The sequence below is a fragment of the Halichoeres trimaculatus genome, unplaced genomic scaffold, assembly GCF_033239565.1.
Source record: "Halichoeres trimaculatus isolate MK-OKI-2021-1 unplaced genomic scaffold, fHalTri1.1 fHalTri1_scaffold_55, whole genome shotgun sequence".
In the NCBI taxonomy this organism is placed as follows: Eukaryota; Metazoa; Chordata; class Actinopteri; order Labriformes; family Labridae; genus Halichoeres; species Halichoeres trimaculatus.
The window spans coordinates 34,488-52,500 of record NW_027437234.1 but is presented as its reverse complement, the minus strand read 5'-3'; the positions used below and the strand labels follow the sequence as shown (position 1 = coordinate 52,500).

Genomic DNA, 18,013 nt, shown 5'->3' with positions numbered 1-18,013 from the left:
CGTCCCCTCTCCTCAGGTGCAGCTCCGCCAGAGAGTCTCTGAGAGCGCAGGACTCTGGACAGGACGCCAAGACCGCCTCACACAGGGACACACCCTCATCAAACCTGAAACACACACACACACACACACACACACACACACATGGACACACCCTCATCAAACCTGAAAAGTTTTTTTAGACCCGATACGAGCCTTGTTCTCCTGACCAGTCCAGAAAAATGTTTTGTTTCAAGTTTTTTAAGACAAAACGAAGTCTGGATCACTGAAACAAGCTCAGAGGAGTCTGACAATGAAACCAAAGTGAAGTCAGTCAGATCAAGACGTTAAACTAGCTAGTCGTTCAGACCTCATTCTGTCTTTAACTTAAAATCAGACATTTTTCTGGACTGTCAGGAGAATGAGCTCAGATTGAGTCTAAAAAACTTTTTCTACTAAAAAAAAATAAAACAAAAACACTCAGTGAGATTTCCATTTTCTGCAGTGCACGCTCATCACACTAGAAACACACACAAGGACACACACTCAGAGTTAGCGTTAGCAGGGACACACACTCAGAGTTAGCGTTAGCAGGGACACACACTCAGAGTTAGTGTTAGCAGGGACACACACTCAGAGTTAGCGTTAGCAGGGACACACTCAGAGTTAGCGTTCGCAGGGAACACACACACAGAGTTAGCGTTAGCAGGGACACAGAAACAGAGTTAGCGTTAGCAGGGACACACTCAGAGTTAGCGTTAGCTGGGACACACACACAGAGTTAGCGTTAGCAGGGACACACACTCAGAGTTAGCGTTAGCAGAGTTAGCGTTAGCAGGGACACACACACAGAGTTAGCGTTAGCAGCGTCTGACCTGCTGAGCAGTGTGTGGAGGAAGATGAGGTTGGTGTGCAGAGGAAGGCAGGACAGCGCCCTCAGGCTGTCAGACACTGACTCATTGCTGCACTGAAGGATGGCGTCTGGGAGGAAGAGGAAACACTTCAAAATAAAACCAGCACAGGAAACTCTTCAAAATAAAAGCCCCAGCTCTTACTCTGGAAGAGAGCGATGAGGATGTCCGGTGGCGTGCTGATGTCCTGCGGCGTCCTCCAGGGCAGCAGGAAGGACTCGGTGCTGACCAGGCGAGACGGACCCGACTCGGCCGGGTCGTACAGACTGGACGGGAGGCGGTCAAACTCGGTCAGGTGGATGTAAGAGAGCCAGAGCAGAGCCCGGTCTCTGGAGGTCAGGTGATCCGCTATGCTCCTGTCATTGGCTGATTTCAGAGCGCCCTGATTCGACAGGAGGAGGAGGTAGGAGAGCAGCTCAGTGAGTTTTCAAACACTCTTCCTCCACCCATCATCATCATCAGCCTTAATGTCTGATGAGTGGATTATCCAGATTACACCCCAGCTGCTAGCTTAGCTTAGCTTAGCTTAGCTTAGCTTAGCAGATGATAACAGCTGGGATAGGGAGGGACAGAACGCAGGGGTTGTGTTACCTGCAGGATGGCGAGAGCGCTCTCCATGCGTCCGGTGAACAGGTTGAGCTGCACCCTGTAGAGCAGAGCCTCCATCAGCTGGAAGGAGAGTCTGTCCGAGGAGGAGGAGGAGGAGGAGGAGGAGGAGGAGGAGGAGAGGAGGAACTGCAGCAGACGCTCACACACGTAGTCCTTCCCCTCAAAGGATGACTCCAGAGTCAGATACTGCGCACACACACACACACACACACACACACACACACACACACACACACACACACACACACACACACACACACACACACACACACACACACACACACACACACACACACACACACACACACACACACACACACACACACAGGGGTCAGGTGAGTGAGCTGCTGGATGCAGACTCAGCATGGAGCAGGCATTAAGGACAGTCTCTGTAACTTCAGGAGGAGTGACTCACGTTCCACCACACCCTGTGATCAGGCGCGTGCTCCACCGCCATCTCACACATCTCCTGCACCTCCTCCCTGCTCCCCCGTCTGGAGAACAGGAGCAGGTAGTGGCTCCACACCTCCGGGTTCTCACAGTTACTCTCCAGAGCTCGAGACAACGTGTTCAGAGCTGCCTCCAGACACTCAGCGGCAGACCTGCAGGTCACACAGGGTCAGTGCGTGTTCAGTCAGCGTGTTCAGACAGCGTGTTCAGACAGCGTGTTCAGTCAGCGTGTTCAGACAGCGTGTTCAGTCAGCGTGTTCAGTCAGTGTGTTCAGTCAGCGTGTTCAGTCAGCGTGTTCAGTCAGTGTGTTCAGTCAGCGTGTTCAGTCAGCGTGTTCAGTCAGCGTGTTCAGTCAGCGTGTTCAGTCAGCGTGTTCAGTAACTGTGTTCAGTCAGCGTGTTCAGTCAGTGTGTTCAGTCAGCGTGTTCAGTCAGCGTGTCCAGTCAGTGTGTTCAGTCAGCGTGTTCAGTCAGCGTGTTCAGTCAGCGTGTTCAGTCAGCGTGTTCAGTCAGTGTGTTCAGTCAGCGTGTTCAGTCAGCGTGTTCAGTCAGTGTGTTCAGTCAGCATGTTCAGTAACTGTTTTCAGTCAGCGTGTTCAGTCAGCGTGTCCAGTCAGCGAGTTCAGTCAGCGTGTTCAGTCAGTTAGTTCAGTCAGCGTGTTCAGTCATTGTGTTCAGTCAGCGTGTTCAGTCAGCGTGTTCAGTCAGCGTGTCCAGTCAGCGAGTTCAGTCAGCGTGTTCAGTCAGTTAGTTCAGTCAGCGTGTTCAGTCAGTGTGTTCAGTCAGCGTGTTCAGTCAGTGAGTTCAGTCAGTGAGCTCAATCAGCGTGTTCAGTCAGCGTGTTCAGTCAGCGTGTTCAGTCAGCATGTTCAGTCAGTGAGTTCAGTCAGCGTGTTCAGTCAGCGTGTTCAGTCAGCGTGTTCAGTCAGTGAGTTCAGTCAGCGTGTTCAGTCAGCGTGTTCAGTCAGTGAGTTCAGTCAGCGTGTTCAGTCAGCGTGTTCAGTCAGCGAGTTCAGTCAGCGTGTTCAGTAACTGTTTTAAGTCAGCGTGTTCAGTCAGCGTGTTCAGTCAGCGTGTTCAGTCAGCGAGCTCAGTCAGCGTGTTCAGTCAGCGTGTTCAGTCAGTGAGCTCAGTCAGCGTGTTCAGTCAGCGTGTTCAGTCAGTGAGCTCAGTCAGCGTGTTCAGTCAGCGTGTTCAGTCAGCGTGTTCAGTCAGCGTGTTCAGTCAGCGTGTTCAGTCAGCGTGTTCAGTCAGCGTGTTCAGTCAGCGTGTTCAGTCAGCGTGTTCAGTCAGCGTGTTCAGTCAGCGAGTTCAGTCAGCGTGTTCAGTAACTGTTTTCAGTCAGCGTGTTCAGTCAGTGAGCTCAGTCAGCGTGTTCAGTCAGCGTGTTCAGTCAGTGAGCTCAGTCAGTGAGTTCAGTCAGCGTGTTCAGTCAGCGTGTTCAGTCAGTGAGCTCAGTCAGCGTGTTCAGTCAGCGTGTTCAGTCAGTGAGCTCAGTCAGCGTGTTCAGTCAGTTAGTTCAGTCAGTTCAGTCCATGTTGACTGAGCGTTCACAGACCTGTCACAGTGTGTGTGTGTGTGTGTGTGTGTGTGTGTGTGTGTGTGTGTGTGTGTGTGTGTGTGTGTGTGTGTGTGTGTGTGTGTCTCTCTCACGTGTCGCTCTGGTTCAGGTATCTGAAGGCCAGCTTGATCCACAGCTGAGTGTCTCGGGGTTTTTCCAGCACGCTGCTCTCCAGGTTGGAGATGTCGTCTGTCTCACTCAGGAAGTACCGCCTGTCCTCTGACGTCACACACACATCCAGAGCAGACAAGCTGGTCCTGGAGCAGTCCTCTGGACACACACACACACACACACACACACACACACACACTGCTCGTACTGTAACACTGAACAGGATGATGAGAGACCAGAGAGACTTAGACCAGGGCTCAGATCTTCATGGGTCTGACCCATCCTATGATGGACTCTGAAGGACCTACAGGGACCAGAACTCTACCAGCCAATCAACAGTGAGGGATCCTGTCTGTGATGAGGTCAAAGACTCTGACCTGATGAATCACTGACCCTCTACAGTCTGAGTGAAAACAGGACCAGGTCTAACAGCAGGATCAGGATCAGACTGTTGACCCCACCTCACAGCTCGGAGTCCTTACCGTGTCCTCCAGGAGGCGCTTCCTGTCCTGCAGACTCTTCCCCACTGTCGTCCTCAGGGGCGAAGCTGCTCTGAGCCGAGGGCTTCGGTCTCCACCTCCTCAGGTCCTTACAGGTGGTGAAGGGAGGCACTGCAGAGGAGGAGGACTGAGGTTTACACTCTGATCCTCAGAGGAGGAGGAGGAGGAGGAGGAGGAGGAGGAGGAGGAGGACTGAGGTTTACACTCTGATCCTCAGAGGAGGAGGAGGAGGAGGAGGAGGAGGACTGAGGTTTACACTCTGATCCTCAGAGGAGGAGGAGGAGGAGGAGGAGGAGGACTGAGGTTTACACTCTGATCCTCAGAGGAGGAGGAGGAGGAGGAGGAGGAGGAGGAGGACTGAGGTTTACACTCTGATCCTCAGAGGAGGAGGAGGAGGAGGAGGAGGAGGAGGAGGAGGAGGAGGAGGAGGAGGAGGACTGAGGTTTACACTCTGATCCTCAGAGGAGGAGGAGGAGGAGGAGGAGGTGCTCACTCACCGTGGCGTTTGCTCTCGTTCACTTTGCTGACGAGCAGGACGGCCTTCTGATCCACGCCCATCCTGTCTTTGTTTGGTCCAAACAGCTTCTTCATGTAGCGCTCTGAGACACACACACACACACACACACACACACACACACACACACACACAGAGCAGGTTACAGCCCCTGAACACATCGCCCCCTGCTGATCTGTGTGTGAGCAGCAGATGAACCTGTGGCTGCGCTGACGTCCTGGTCCGAGCTGCTCTCAGAGCAGCCAATCAGCTGCAGGTTGTACGACAGGATGTCCTGAAACAGCTGGTCAGCTGTCAGCGCGCAGTTCCTCATGTGCTGCCTGCAGAAACACACACACACACACACGCAGAGGTTAACGCTCACACACTCTGGAGACCAGCGATGAGCAGAGAGGTGACGCGCTCTGACCAGGAGCAGTGGTCGTCGTTGCAGCTTCCTGTGAGGTCGAAGCGACAGAAACGCTTTGAGGGTTCGATGGCGTTGCTGTAGGTCACAGAGCTCAGAGGTAACTTCTCCTTCGTCCTGTAGTACGGGCTGAACCTGACACACACACACACACACACACACACACACACACACACACACACACACACACACACACACACACACACACACACACACACACACACACACACACACACACAGAGGTTGTGTTAACCAATCAGCAGAGACCATACAGTCTGTAACCTCGTTAACCTGATGCTCGTACCTGTACGACCTGAAGACCAGCAGCGGGCTGTGATACGGCTCAAAAGGAACCGGCTTCAGCTCGCTGCCTCCTGATTGGCTGGTGGATGTTTCCATTTCCACTGAAACCACCTGAGCAGAGACAGAACCATCAGACACACTGAGCACAGACCTGCAGGTCTGCACCTCCTCCTCCTCCTCCTCCTCCTCCTCCCTCACTCTTAATAAACGGGTCTGATACCTGTCCAGGTGTGGGGTCGTCTACACGGCCTCTCATACTCTGCAGCTCTCTCTTCAGCAGATCCCCGAGGCGGGCCTGCTGCTGGTACCTCAGCCTCAGAGCCTCCAGATCCAGACCTTCAAACACCTCCATGGTGGGGGCGGAGCTGCTGGGGCTGCTGGGGGTCTTCGTGGTCTTGGAGGTGCTGCTGTCTTTCAGGGTGGGGGAGCTGAGCTGCTCCAGGTTGGGTTTGGTGAACGAGCAGCTGGACTGACGGATGGAGTGTCTACGGGGGCGTGCAGCAGCAGCAGCAGGTGGAGCTGCAGGTGGAGGAGCAGACTCTGAGTCCTGGTCCTCAGCCTCAGGGGGGTCCTCGCTGTCCAGGGTCAGTTTGTCCTGGGTGAGGTCATGCAGGGAGGGCTGAGGCACGGGGAAGGTGGAGGAGGCTGGTGGTGGGGGCCTGGTGTCAGGGGGGGTGGAGGCACGCAGCGGAGGCTCAAGGAGGAGGTCAGCTGGGACTCCCCGGTGGTGCAGGGCCTGGGCCTCCTTCAGTTTCTGGATCTTCAGAGCGTACTCTGACTCCAGCTGCTGCAGGCGCTGCTTCTGAGCGATCAGCTCCGCAAAGTGTCGCTCCGAGCCACGGGGGGCGCCGTCCACACGCTGCAGCTTCCCGGGCTGAGAGAGAGGGAGAGACAGTTAGCTTCTGCTGCATGAACACACACAAAACAAACCATTAAGTCGTTCACTGTAACTCCTGTTGGATGGATCATCAGTTCATTACACATCACACTCACATCAAGTCGTGTCTCTGAGGTTCTCAGTTTTCAGAGGTTTGAGTCTCTGTCTTACCAGGCTGTCGCCACAGGTACGCAGTATTTACCTGTCTGATAGCAGGTGTAAGCTAGCCATAGGTTAGGATTTATTCTTCATTTTTTAGCGTAAAGCAGTTAAAAAAAAACAACTTTAACAAAGGTCCCACAGCTTACAGCCGAGGTTAACCAACCCGCTACCGGACCAAGTGACGACATCCGAGTCAACGCTGGCGGACAAACAGGTCTGTTAGCTGCTAACGCTAGTCATTAGCTGCTAACATTAGTCCTTAGCTGCTAACATTAGCAGTAAGCAGCTAACGTTAGTCGTTAGCTGCTAACATTAGCAGTAAGCAGCTAACGACTAATGTTAGCTGCTAACATAAGTAGTAAGCAGCTAACGTTAGTCGTTAGCTGCCCAATGTTAGTCATTGGCAGATTAACATTAGTCGTTAGCTGCTAACATTAGTAGTTAGCTGCCCAATGTTAGTCATTAGCTGCTAACATTAGTAGTAAGCAGCTAATGTTAGTCGTTAGCAGCTAACATTAGTAGTAAGCAGCTAACATTAGTCGTTAGCTGCCCTATGTTAGTTGTTAGCAGTCCAACGTTAGTTGTTAGTTGCTAGGGTCAGCTGTTAGCTGCCGGATGTTAGTTGTTAGCTCTCGGGCGTTAGTCGTTGGCTGCTCGTAGAGAGATGGACTAAATCCTTTTCGAGGTTTTCCATTTCAGGCACAGAAATCTGATGGTATTGGTTTGTATGTGTAAGTTTGTATGTGTAAGTTTGTATGTGTAAGTTTGTATGTGTAAGTTTGTGTGTGTAAGTTTGTGTGTGTAAGTTTGTGTGTGTAAGTTTGTGTGTGTTAGTTTGTGTGTGTAAGTTTGTATGTGTAAGTTTGTATGTGTTAGTTTGTATGTGTAAGGGGAAATGCCTGACAGGGTGTGGATGACGTGGAGAAGTTGCCTCTGTAAGTCTATTCATGTCTGATAATAAACACCTATCGGGCATTATCCTGTTTCTACCACGGTCACTTGGAAACAAAAGTTAACACTACGTTAATGTTCATTCATTATCACTCTTGTTGTGACGCGTTGCTAAGGTAACTGGTCAGCTGGGCTGTAATGGAGGTGAGATGACCGCTTAACGTGATGTCATATGATACAAAGTATCATTTCAGGTGCATGTGCACCTTTAACGGCTTGTGTGCGTCCAGAGCATGGGTGAAGCACCCACAGTTTACCTATCATGTAAATACAGTGGTCGTTACTTTTGCAGGAAACTTTTAAGTTAACTATGTCATGTAATCTGTCTCCTCAAAGCTGCACGGTGAGCAGAAAGAGCAGAACTGGTTCATCATGTAAACATGTCAGATTGGCATGTTGTGATTTACAGCACCAACCCTCAGAGCCACAGACGGCTCTTTCCCTGATGGTTGAAGCACAGGGCACTGTTCAGCTGTCTGGTCTCTGGGGAGCCAGTTTTTAGGCTTCTCACAGCCTGAGCTGTTTTCTCTCTGTCCACTAGAGCTGCTCACACTGATCAAACAGCACAGGAGGGAGAATAAAAACTAGGTGTTGTTAGTGAAGTTTGTGTGAGAGCTTGGCTGTGTTAGCGTGTGTGTTAGCGTGTGTGTTAGCGTGTGTGTTAGCGTGTGTGTTAGCGTGTGTGTTAGCGTGTGTGTTAGTGTGTGTGTTAGTGTGTGTGTTAGCGTGTGTGTTCATGCAGGTCTCAGCTGTAGTGTCTGTGCGTGTCTGTCTGTGCACTTTGATCCTGTTAAATAACACACTGTACTTACACATTTCAGCAGCAGTAATACAGTGGCAGTCATGTACATTTTGAGCCCCCCCCAGCCCAAACATGAATCAGCGTCTATGGCCCAGAGGATGATGGGAAATTGTGTTTGGAAGAATCAAAGTCCACAGATAGTTTCCTAAATGGTTTAACTGCAAGAAATATTATCCACCATTCGCCCTGATCATTAAATAAACTGAGAGAACGTTTGTTAACTTTTGTTCAGAGTTTCTGTTGCCACGGTTACCAGCTAGCGTTTGAGCCAGCGCATTGATTTAGAGTGTCAGGCTAATTAAGCAGAGCTTCAGAATGGAGCACTGACCCAGATCATGGTATGATGGTCTGTAACCTGTCCTCTGACACAGACTGAGGAGTTGGTCACACACTCTGATAACAGGTGAAGAAACGCGCAGGAAGTAGCAGGTAAAGGTGTTTTCCTCACCAGGCTCAGGTTGGGGTCTGCTCTGCGTTTGGATCCTCGGCCTGCAGCCTGCTGGGCCTGAGCCAGCTCCTGCTCCAGCCTCACAGCTACACCTTTCTTTAGGGACACGCGGTGCTCCACCCGCTGCACCTGAGACAAGACAACACACAAACACACAGGTGAGCTGACCTGCACCAGGGCCAGACTGACTCCTGACAGAGCGGTAGGAAGGGGGAGGAACAGCCTCACACAGGTCACTTTAGGGGAGGATCACTGCGTTTACAGCTGGAAACCACATGAAGTGATCTGGTCCCTGTGCTGGTTCAGTCTGGATCCTTTAAGCTGTGTGTGGGGAACTGTTGGAGTTCATAAACTGCTTTAAGAGTTATTCATGGAGGAGCTGGGGCTTTGCTGCAGAGCCTGTTCCTCAGAGCAGCTTTCATATCACTGAGTTTATCACTGAGCTTTTCTACTGCACGCTCAGAAACTCCACACACATTCACACACACATTCACTCTGTTCAACATCACCAAACTTCCTCTTTGTTTACGTGACTCCCTGATAACAGCTGTTTGTGTTTTCTTGTGACTAAATCTGAGTTTCTGCAGATAAAACCTTTTCCTGATCATCTCTCAGTCTCACTGCTCTCCACGTTTGTCACTGGTTAATGAGATGTGAGCATGCTCAGTCAGAGTGTGTCTGATGGGTTTTCCAGGAGGTTCCCCTTAACTGTGACATAATCTGCACCTGCATTGTTTTCATGGGTTAACGCGTTAACTGGCTGGTTATTTTCAGCTAACGCTGCAGCTGAACGGGCCGTCCCAAAGAAACGTTAGGATCAACGGTCCCTTTGTTTAATGGCTGAACGTGCAGACGGACGCAGAGCGTGAGCAGCTCTCCTTCAGCCTGATGCTGAGTTAGACCCACAGCTCTCACAGATAAGCATAGCCCCTCTCACACCGTGTTGGCCCCTCCCACACCGTGTTGGCCCTCCCACACTGTGTTGGCCCCTCCCACCTGCTCCTGCAGCTTCTTCAGCAGGGTCCTGTTGGCGCTGACGATCTTCTCGGACGCCTGCAGCTGCTCCCTCAGCCTGAGCACCTTCCCCTCAGCCGCCTTCAGGGAGTCTCTCTTCTTCAGCTCCTGCTGGAGGAGGTGTTTGAGCACGGCCTCGTCCCTCTGCAGCAGCTCTCTGAGGGCGTGCACACACACACACACACACACACACACACACACACACACACACACACACACACACACACACACACACACACACACACACACACACACAGGGGGGTTAACTGATGGCTGATGGCTTTAATTCAGTGTTTATTCACAGAGATTCTGCTGTTATGGACAGATTTTCAAACTGGGACACTGAACTGGGAGATGACGTCATTCCCAGCCCCACCTTCCCAGTCCTGAGCACCAATGAAACCAGATAACCCCAGATGAAGGAGGTCTCCACCTGTCTCCACCTGTGGGGTCCAGGCCCTGACAGCCTGTCCTGGTTTCCCAGAGTTACCAGCTGCTCAGCGTTTCCCAGCCAGGTGATGATGAGTGATGAGGTCAGAGCCGACCGTGACGCGCTGAAGCTGACCTGAACTGATCGACCCCCCAGGAGAAATGTCAAACTAAAGGATGAAGACCTGAGTGGAGAAAGGAGCCAGAGACGGAGCCATGAGGCAGGTGTGTGAGCAGGTGGAGCTCACCTGTGTTTGCTGAGTCTCTGCTCCGCCTCCGTCAGTCTGAGCTCAGCAGCTGACCTCAGGTCAGAACCAGGCTCAGGGGCCGCAGGAGGCCCAGGTCCAGGAGCTGGACCCAGGTCCTTCAGCATCCTCTGCTTCTCCCTGCTGAGAGGACACACGGACACACACACACACACACACACACACACACACACACACACACACAGTTGTGTACTGAGAATGTGGTCCTGCCTCCTGTGTGTGTGCGTGTGTGTGTGTGTGTGTGTGTGTGTGTGTGTGTGTGTGCGTGTGTGTGTGCGTGCGTGTGTGTGTGCGTGTGTGTGTGTGTGTGTGTGTGTGTGCGTGTGTGTGTGTGTGTGTGTGTGTGTGTACTGAGCATGTGGTCCGGCCCCCTGTGGACCTGTCTACCTGTGGATCTGGTCCCTGAGCAGACGGTACTCGGCCTTCCTGCTGTCGGGCAGGGCGTCTGGGGTCCTGAGCGGGTTGTTCTCCTTCTCCGATCCTGAAGCAGCTTTGGGCTTTGCTGCCTGAAAACCAGAACCGGATCAGAACCAGATCAGGGATCAGAAGAGAGCTGCAGGGGCAGGCTGGACCTTCCCCCTGATTCTAACTTCTGGATCTGGATCCAAAGCGGCAGGAAGCCGGACTCACCTCCACCGTCCTCCGCGCCTCTTTGATCATAAACTCCAGACCTCCAAACGCAGCCTGAGAGGAGGCGCCGGGGTCCGGGTCTGAGTCACTGTCATCAGAGTCCACCAGAGAAACCACCACAGACTTATGACGGGGCAGCTGCAGGCACACACACACACACACACACACACACACACACACACACACACACACACACACACACACACACACACACACACACAGTGAGACTGTAACTCACACTCCTGTCAGCTGATCTCTCTCAGAGGTTGTGTAGTGTGTGTGTGTGTAGTGTGTAGTGTGTAGTGTGTGTGTGTGTGTGTGTGTGTGTGTGTGTGTGTGTGTGTGTGTGTGTCCCTCACCACCAGGGGCGCTCTGCTGCTGGCGTGTCCTCTGGTGAACTTGTTGGAGCGTGACGGAGGCACCGTGTTCAGGCTGACCGTGCTCAGGTTTCCTCTGGGGGGCGCTGTGACTCCTGCAGGAGGAGGAGTGCTGGGGGAGGCAGGAGCACTGGAGCTCCTCTCCTGCTGGGGGACAGACAGGTGTTAACAGCAGCTCCCCCTCTGCTCACACATGGTACTGCAGCCCGGGGTCTCTGACTGACCTGGGGGAGGGGCACCCTCTTGTTGGCCATGGACATCAGACACGTCTCCCTCAGCAGCATCTCCTCCTCCTCCTCCTCATCAGCAAACGGGGGTTTGGGAGGAGGCTCCAGCTCGTCAGGGGGAGGAGGGAGAGGAGGAGGAGGGGGGGGAGCGCTGGACAACAAGGGGGAGAGGAAGGGCCGGGAGAAGTCCTGAGACACACACACACACACACACACACACACAGGTCAACATGGTCTGTTCCACTTCCTGTCCAGACATTTATTGTGAAGGGTCAGGCGCTGAGTGGCTGTGGGGCAGGGGGCGTACCATTCCAAAGTGCTGGGGAGCGTTCCCAAACACAGACAGCTGAGGGAAACCTCCTTCATCGTCAGGGAGCAGCTGGTGAGACGGAGACGAGACTGGAACAGGGAGACCACATGGAGCTGGGTGTGAGAGAAGACCAGGACCACAGGACCACAACCCCCCTCTGTGTGTGTGTGTGTGTGTGTGTGTGTGTGTGTGTGTGTGTGTGTGTGTGTGTGTGTGTGTGTGTGTGTGTATGTGTGTGTGTGTGTGTGTGTGAGCACCCTCTGCTCTCACCTGGGGAGCTGGTCTCACTGTCCGTGTCCATGGCCACCTCATCGTAGTTGTCGTACTGGTAGAGGTTCCCTGAGGAGTCCAGACCTGGTTTACCCGAGGACTTCCTGTGCTCACGCTCTCTGGACTGAAACACACACACACACACACACACACACACACACACACACACACACACACACACACACACACACACACACACACACACACACACACACACACACACACACACACACACACACACACACACACACACACACACACACACACACAATCAAAGAACTGAATGAGGTGGATCTGCAGGGGCAGCTCCTGGTCCTGCTCCTGGTCCTGCCTCTCACCTTGCTCCTGGTCCTGCTCCGCCCCCCCACCAGCTTCATGAAGCGGTTGTACTGCTCGTCCTGGTTGGACAGGTCTCGGATGCGGCGGATCTCCTCCTCTCGTTTCCGTCGCTCCTCCTCCTCCTCCTGCTCCCTCTGCTGCTTCCACGTCCTCACCTGCTGCTTCCTGAACGCCTGCTTGGCCGCCGAGCCTGACACACACACACACACACACACACACACAGACACACACACACACACACACACACACACAGACACACACACACACACACACACACACACACACACACAGACACACACAGACACACACACAGACACACACACACACACACACACACACACACACAGAGGAGTTGATCTTGCTGATCTCCTGCTCTCGATGGAGGGAGACGTTCTTCCTGTAGCTCCCTCCTCTCTGTCTGTCCTGCTGGCTCCTGGTCTGTCTCTGAACTATCTGAGCCCCTCTTTGTGTCCTTTCCAAAAACCTAAATCATGGATTGATCGGCTGGTCTCTCAACGTAATTCATCAAATTTTCTGAACGAGGAAACTGGGCGAAGGAGAGCCCGCCTGCTCTGGCAGAACCTTTGCAGCCGGGTACACGATGGACTCCTGGGAGACCTGGAGGACCGTCTGCCTGTCCCTCCTGTCCCTCCTTTTCGTGGAGGATGTTGAAGATTTCTACATGTTTGGATTTGATGAGATCAGGCTGTCTGCTGTTTGGAGCTGGTTTCATGATTTATTGCAAACTTCAGAAGATGCAGGCAGCTCTTCTGGCAATTGGCTGCCCTTCTCTGTCAACACCCAGACTCAAGCAATATGCGAACTTTATCTCAGGCGGGCTGTGGTTACTGGACTTCTCCTTGGAGGAGTTGTCAGCTGGGCTCGGCTGTAACGGGCCACAGAATCAGGTCATTGGGAATCGGCACAGAGACGACCAGTTGGACTTTGGGGAAGAGGAATAAATCACAGACAGTCAGCCTGACCCAAACATCCTTCACCTCTCTTTCAGCTCCTCCACGTCGGCCTTGGTCGACGCTCTACTCTCCTGGATGGTATGCACACAGGTGCTCCACCCCCTCCCATCCCACACCTTACACCTGTGAACTAGTCTCTGGATCAGAACTATTCCACTATTCTAGACGATGAATAAAGCTATCATCATCATCATCATCATCATCATCATCATCATCATCATCATCATCATGCCAGACATTAAACTGACCACACACACACACACACACACACACACTCACCTGGACTGGTCATTTTCTTCACGGCATGGACTTTCCCTGCAGACCGCCCCCGCTCTGATGCAGCTCTGGGACCAGCTTGAGGGCTGGGTTTAGGACTCGGTTTAGGACTAGGTTTGGGACTGGGTTTGGGGCTGGGTTTGGGGCTGGGTTTGGATCTGTCTCTGTCCCTGTCTACAGTTCTGGGCCCGCTGGTCTTGCTTCTGTCCCGGTCTCTGTCTGCAGAGGGTTTGGACCTGGTCCTGCTCCGCTCTGGAGCAGGGGGGGCAGCAGTGGAGGAGGACGTGGACCTGGTGGTGATCCTCTGCCTGCTGGGGGCAATCTGTCCTGGTCCTGAGCTCTTGTCCGGGGCCCCCTTGGTGATGCGGTCTTTGCTCCTCTTCATCACCTGCTGCTCCTTCTGATGCCACTTCTTACTGGCCGACTGCAGAGCCAGGAGGCGCAGCTGCAGCTCCGACAGCTCCTCCTCCTCAACCCGGGCCTGTGGCTGCACACACACACACACACACACACACACACACACACACACACACACACACACACACACACACACACACACACACACACACACACACACACACACACACACACACACACACACACACACACACACACACAGTTACACCTGGTGTGGCCTCACGTGTGTGTTCCTGTGTGACACCTGGATGAGGAGGACTCACCTTGTCTGGGGAGACGGTGGAGTCCTCGCTGGAGGCAGAAGATTCTCTGACACACGGACTCTTCTTCTCCTTCACACACACACACACACACAGTTACACACACACAAAAAGTCAAACAGACATCACATGACAAACCTTACGTGTGTGTGTGTGTGAGAAGAAGTGTCCTGGTCTTGATGTGGACTCACCTGGTCTGCAGAGACGGAGTCCTCAGACACTCCTCCAATACATGAACTCGTCTTCTCTTCCACGGCATTATCACAACACACACACTGAACAAAGACACACACACACACACACAATCAGTGATATGAGACCTTAAAATTGTGTGTGTGTGTGTGTGTGTGTTCCTGTGTGAACTGGGTGTTGTGGACTCACCTGGTCTGAGGAGACGGCGGGGTCCTCAGACAACTTGTCAGAGACGGCTTCAGACTCCTGATTGGCTCCCAGATCTCTTTCTGCTCCCTCCTCTTCCCCACCTGCACACACACACACACACACACACACACACACACACACACACACACACACACACACACACACACACACACACACACACACACACACACACACACACACACACACACACACACACACACACACACACACACACAGGTAACGGCTCAGACCAGGACTTGAAGAGGTCACAGGACCCCATCAGATCTAAACCCCTGCAGTTCAGCTGGTATCTGAGCCGGACTGAAGCCGGACTCTTCCCCCCTCTGGGTTTTGGTCTGTCTCGGTCTTGGTCCCCCTGAACTCTCTGAGAGCTAAGAACAGACCAACCCCTTGATGATCCCCTGGACTAAACTTATCTGATCCAGATCTAACACCTGGAGACACCTGGAGACACCTGGAGACACCTGGAGACACCTGGAGACACCTGGAGACACCTGGAGACCAGCACTACTCACCCTCCTTCTCGGCCCCGCCTCCTGCCTTCTGTTGCTCCACCCACTTCTTCCTCAGCTCGTCCAGGTCTGAGGGCGTGGGCAGTTTCTGACGGAGAGGTCTGATGTTGAAGGCCTGGAACACTTTCTTCTCAGCCAAGTCCGGCTCAGACGGTTCCTCTGGTCCTGCTGGTTCTGGTCCTGGTTTGGTCTCTGTAATACTGGCAGTGTTAGAGTCTGATACGTGGTCTTTGACGCGAGCAGCTTCAGGCTCCAGAGCCATGGACTCCTCTTTGCGGATGCACTCGAGCTCCAGCTGGATCTGTTTGTACTTGGACAGCAGGTCCTCAAAGGACTCGTCCATGCTGGACTCCATCTTGGACCCGCCATGAGCCGGTTTCCTGAGAGGAGGCCTCCCCACAGGTTTCTCTGAGGTCACATGGGTAAGGAAGGAACAACTAACACAAGACCATCAGCATGCTGCTATCACACACACACACCCACACACCCACACACACACACACACACACACACACACACACACACACACACACACACACACACACACACACACACACAGAGTTGTATGGAGTCAGACTCAACTGTGTGTGAGGCAGCGTTAAACAACCAGACAGATTACAGGAGCAGCTCCTGTGAGTTTCATCCAACTACCAGGGCCTGTAAGGGACAAAAACAAGACCTGTAACACACACAGATGACCACTTTTCAGCCTGGGCGGAGGGACCTGCTGTAGGACAGAGGGACCTGCTGTAGGACGGAGGGACCTGCTGTAGGACAGAGGGACCTGCTGTAGGACAGAGGGACCTGCTGTAGGACGGAGGGACCTGCTGTAGGACGGAGGGACCTGCTGTAGGACAGAGGGACCTGCTGTAGGACGGAGGGACCTGCTGTAGGACAGAGGGACCTGCTGTAGGACAGAGGGACCTGCTGTAGGACACAGGGACCTGCTGGAGGAGAGAGGGACCTGCTGCAGGACACAGGGACCTGCTGTAGGACAGAGGGACCTGCTGTAGGACAGAGGGACCTGCTGTAGGACACAGGGACCTGCTGCAGGACAGAGGGACCTGCTGTAGGAGAGAAACAGCTCCATGGATGAGTGCAACCATCTGGACTGTGTGACTCTGAGTGACAGGAGGAGGAGGAAGCAGAAATATGTCTCTGATCTCTGAGTTTCATTTCTCTGAGTCACAGCGGCTGTGACATGTGAGTGACATGAGTCATGATCAGATCTTGGAGGATCTTGGAGGATCATTGAGGATCTTGGAGGATCATGGGGGATCATGGAGGATCTGAGCAGGAAGCTGGACTGGGGGCAGCAGGTCTGACAGGAGACCACTAACTGTAACATTCAGGTTAATAAACAGAAATCACTCCGTCCCAGTGTGAAGCCTGTCCTCTGAGGACATGGACCTCCGTGTCTCCATCAGTAACAGCTGATCTTTCAGGTTTAAATAAATTCTGGTTTCATTCAGCTTCAACTCAGATGAAGAGGCTGACACTCCCTGCTGAGCTCCTCTTTGATCCCAGCCCCTGGTGTCTGGGTTTTCTGGCTCATTTTAATTTAATTTAGCCGTTAAGGATACGCTTTCTCTGGGGGGACTCTCTCTGGTTGCTGTGAATCTCTCCGGGACCGTACCGGCCGGGGGGACCTCGGATATTTCCTCTCCCTCGGTTCCAGTTTCCCCGGCCTCCATTGGGCATGCCCCGGTGTCTGAACCGACCCAGGGCTCCGTGGCTCCGCTCCCAGAAGTTGCTCCTCTGGCTCGGCTCTCCGTGAGGACCGAGTCCCGGCGGAGGGAGCAGCGGAGGGGGAGGAGAGGGAGGCCGGTCGGGCCCGCTCGGCCCGCACTGTTGCCGGTTGTTGGAGGGGAAAGGTCCCCGGTTGTACGGCATGAGGAGGCGGAAGTCTGGCGGCGGAATGCCAGGGTGAGGCGGCATGTTGTGCGGGTGTTGGTGAGGCTTCCGGGGCCGTAGATGAGCCCCGCCGCGGGGCCTTCTCCCCTCCCCCCGCCGGACCGGCACACTGTCCTCTGCTTCATCGTCGCAGATCTCTCCGTCCTCCAGCTCGCCCTCCTCCCTGGGAGAGCTGCCCTTGGTGTTTGAATCCATGTTTAATAGAGTGTAGAGGAGCTAACAGCTCGCCGCGGATACTAAACTTATCAGAAATATCAGCTACCGTTCATAAACACCGGAAAACATCTCTGACAATTCATGATATCACTCCGCTCCGACGGTTAGCCTGCTGCGAGCTGTGGCTGCAAATCTCGATCAACTCTCGCGATACAACCGAACATTTTTTTAAAAGCTTTATGTAACATTTTTATTTGACAACATCAGACGGTTTCAGTTCTACACAAAGGTTTTACAGCTTAGAGTAAAGTATGAATTGCACGTCTATGGGTCCAGTCTTCCAGTCCCTCTGTGGATTAAGGACTCACCAGAAACCAAAAGATGGATCAGTTACAAAATTAAACCGCTTTTGCGTTTCCACGAGTCACACAAATTTAATCTTTTAATCATTTTTAGCATCTGTAATCACAGAGTCAATGAAAGCATTTTTATTGGTACTTCTTTGACCTGAAGCCTCTGTAAATGAGACGGTTGTGTGCGTGTTTTTTCCTGTGGAGGTTTCATTGAATTTAAAATATAAATGAACTGATCATTCTCACGACAATCCAACTGTGCATCTTATTTATACATTTTTCGTGAAGTTTTGAACAAATATTTGT

At 52.9% G+C, this 18,013-nt stretch overlaps 1 protein-coding gene across 2 annotated transcripts in view; it reads right to left on the bottom strand.

Annotated features, from left to right (window-relative positions):
- Positions 1-17,551, bottom strand: part of zfc3h1 (zinc finger C3H1-type containing) — a 25,673-nt gene extending 8,122 nt beyond the window's left edge. The window contains exons 1-28 of one of the 2 annotated variants that reach the window (XM_074665212.1): positions 16,868-17,551; positions 15,288-15,692; positions 14,752-14,852; positions 14,562-14,645; positions 14,374-14,442; positions 13,697-14,180; positions 12,443-12,633; positions 12,105-12,228; positions 11,832-11,923; positions 11,522-11,713; positions 11,280-11,441; positions 10,921-11,058; positions 10,678-10,796; positions 10,273-10,413; positions 9,578-9,752; positions 8,582-8,710; positions 5,562-6,215; positions 5,343-5,452; positions 5,042-5,173; positions 4,831-4,952; positions 4,616-4,717; positions 4,101-4,229; positions 3,600-3,777; positions 1,912-2,098; positions 1,479-1,682; positions 1,032-1,269; positions 852-957; positions 1-104 (exon numbers count right to left, since the gene is read on the bottom strand). The exon at positions 1-104 is cut by the window's left edge and continues 95 nt beyond it. In XM_074665212.1, coding sequence (XP_074521313.1) covers positions 1-104; positions 852-957; positions 1,032-1,269; positions 1,479-1,682; positions 1,912-2,098; positions 3,600-3,777; positions 4,101-4,229; positions 4,616-4,717; positions 4,831-4,952; positions 5,042-5,173; positions 5,343-5,452; positions 5,562-6,215; positions 8,582-8,710; positions 9,578-9,752; positions 10,273-10,413; positions 10,678-10,796; positions 10,921-11,058; positions 11,280-11,441; positions 11,522-11,713; positions 11,832-11,923; positions 12,105-12,228; positions 12,443-12,633; positions 13,697-14,180; positions 14,374-14,442; positions 14,562-14,645; positions 14,752-14,852; positions 15,288-15,692; positions 16,868-17,393 — 5,398 coding nt within the window. In that variant the 5' untranslated portion in view covers positions 17,394-17,551. The remainder of the gene's footprint in view (positions 105-851; positions 958-1,031; positions 1,270-1,478; positions 1,683-1,911; positions 2,099-3,599; positions 3,778-4,100; positions 4,230-4,615; positions 4,718-4,830; positions 4,953-5,041; positions 5,174-5,342; positions 5,453-5,561; positions 6,216-8,581; positions 8,711-9,577; positions 9,753-10,272; positions 10,414-10,677; positions 10,797-10,920; positions 11,059-11,279; positions 11,442-11,521; positions 11,714-11,831; positions 11,924-12,104; positions 12,229-12,442; positions 12,634-13,696; positions 14,181-14,373; positions 14,443-14,561; positions 14,646-14,751; positions 14,853-15,287; positions 15,693-16,867) is intronic. The other variant, XM_074665213.1, reaches the window with a different exon arrangement.
- Between the last annotated feature and the right edge of the window lie 462 nt (positions 17,552-18,013).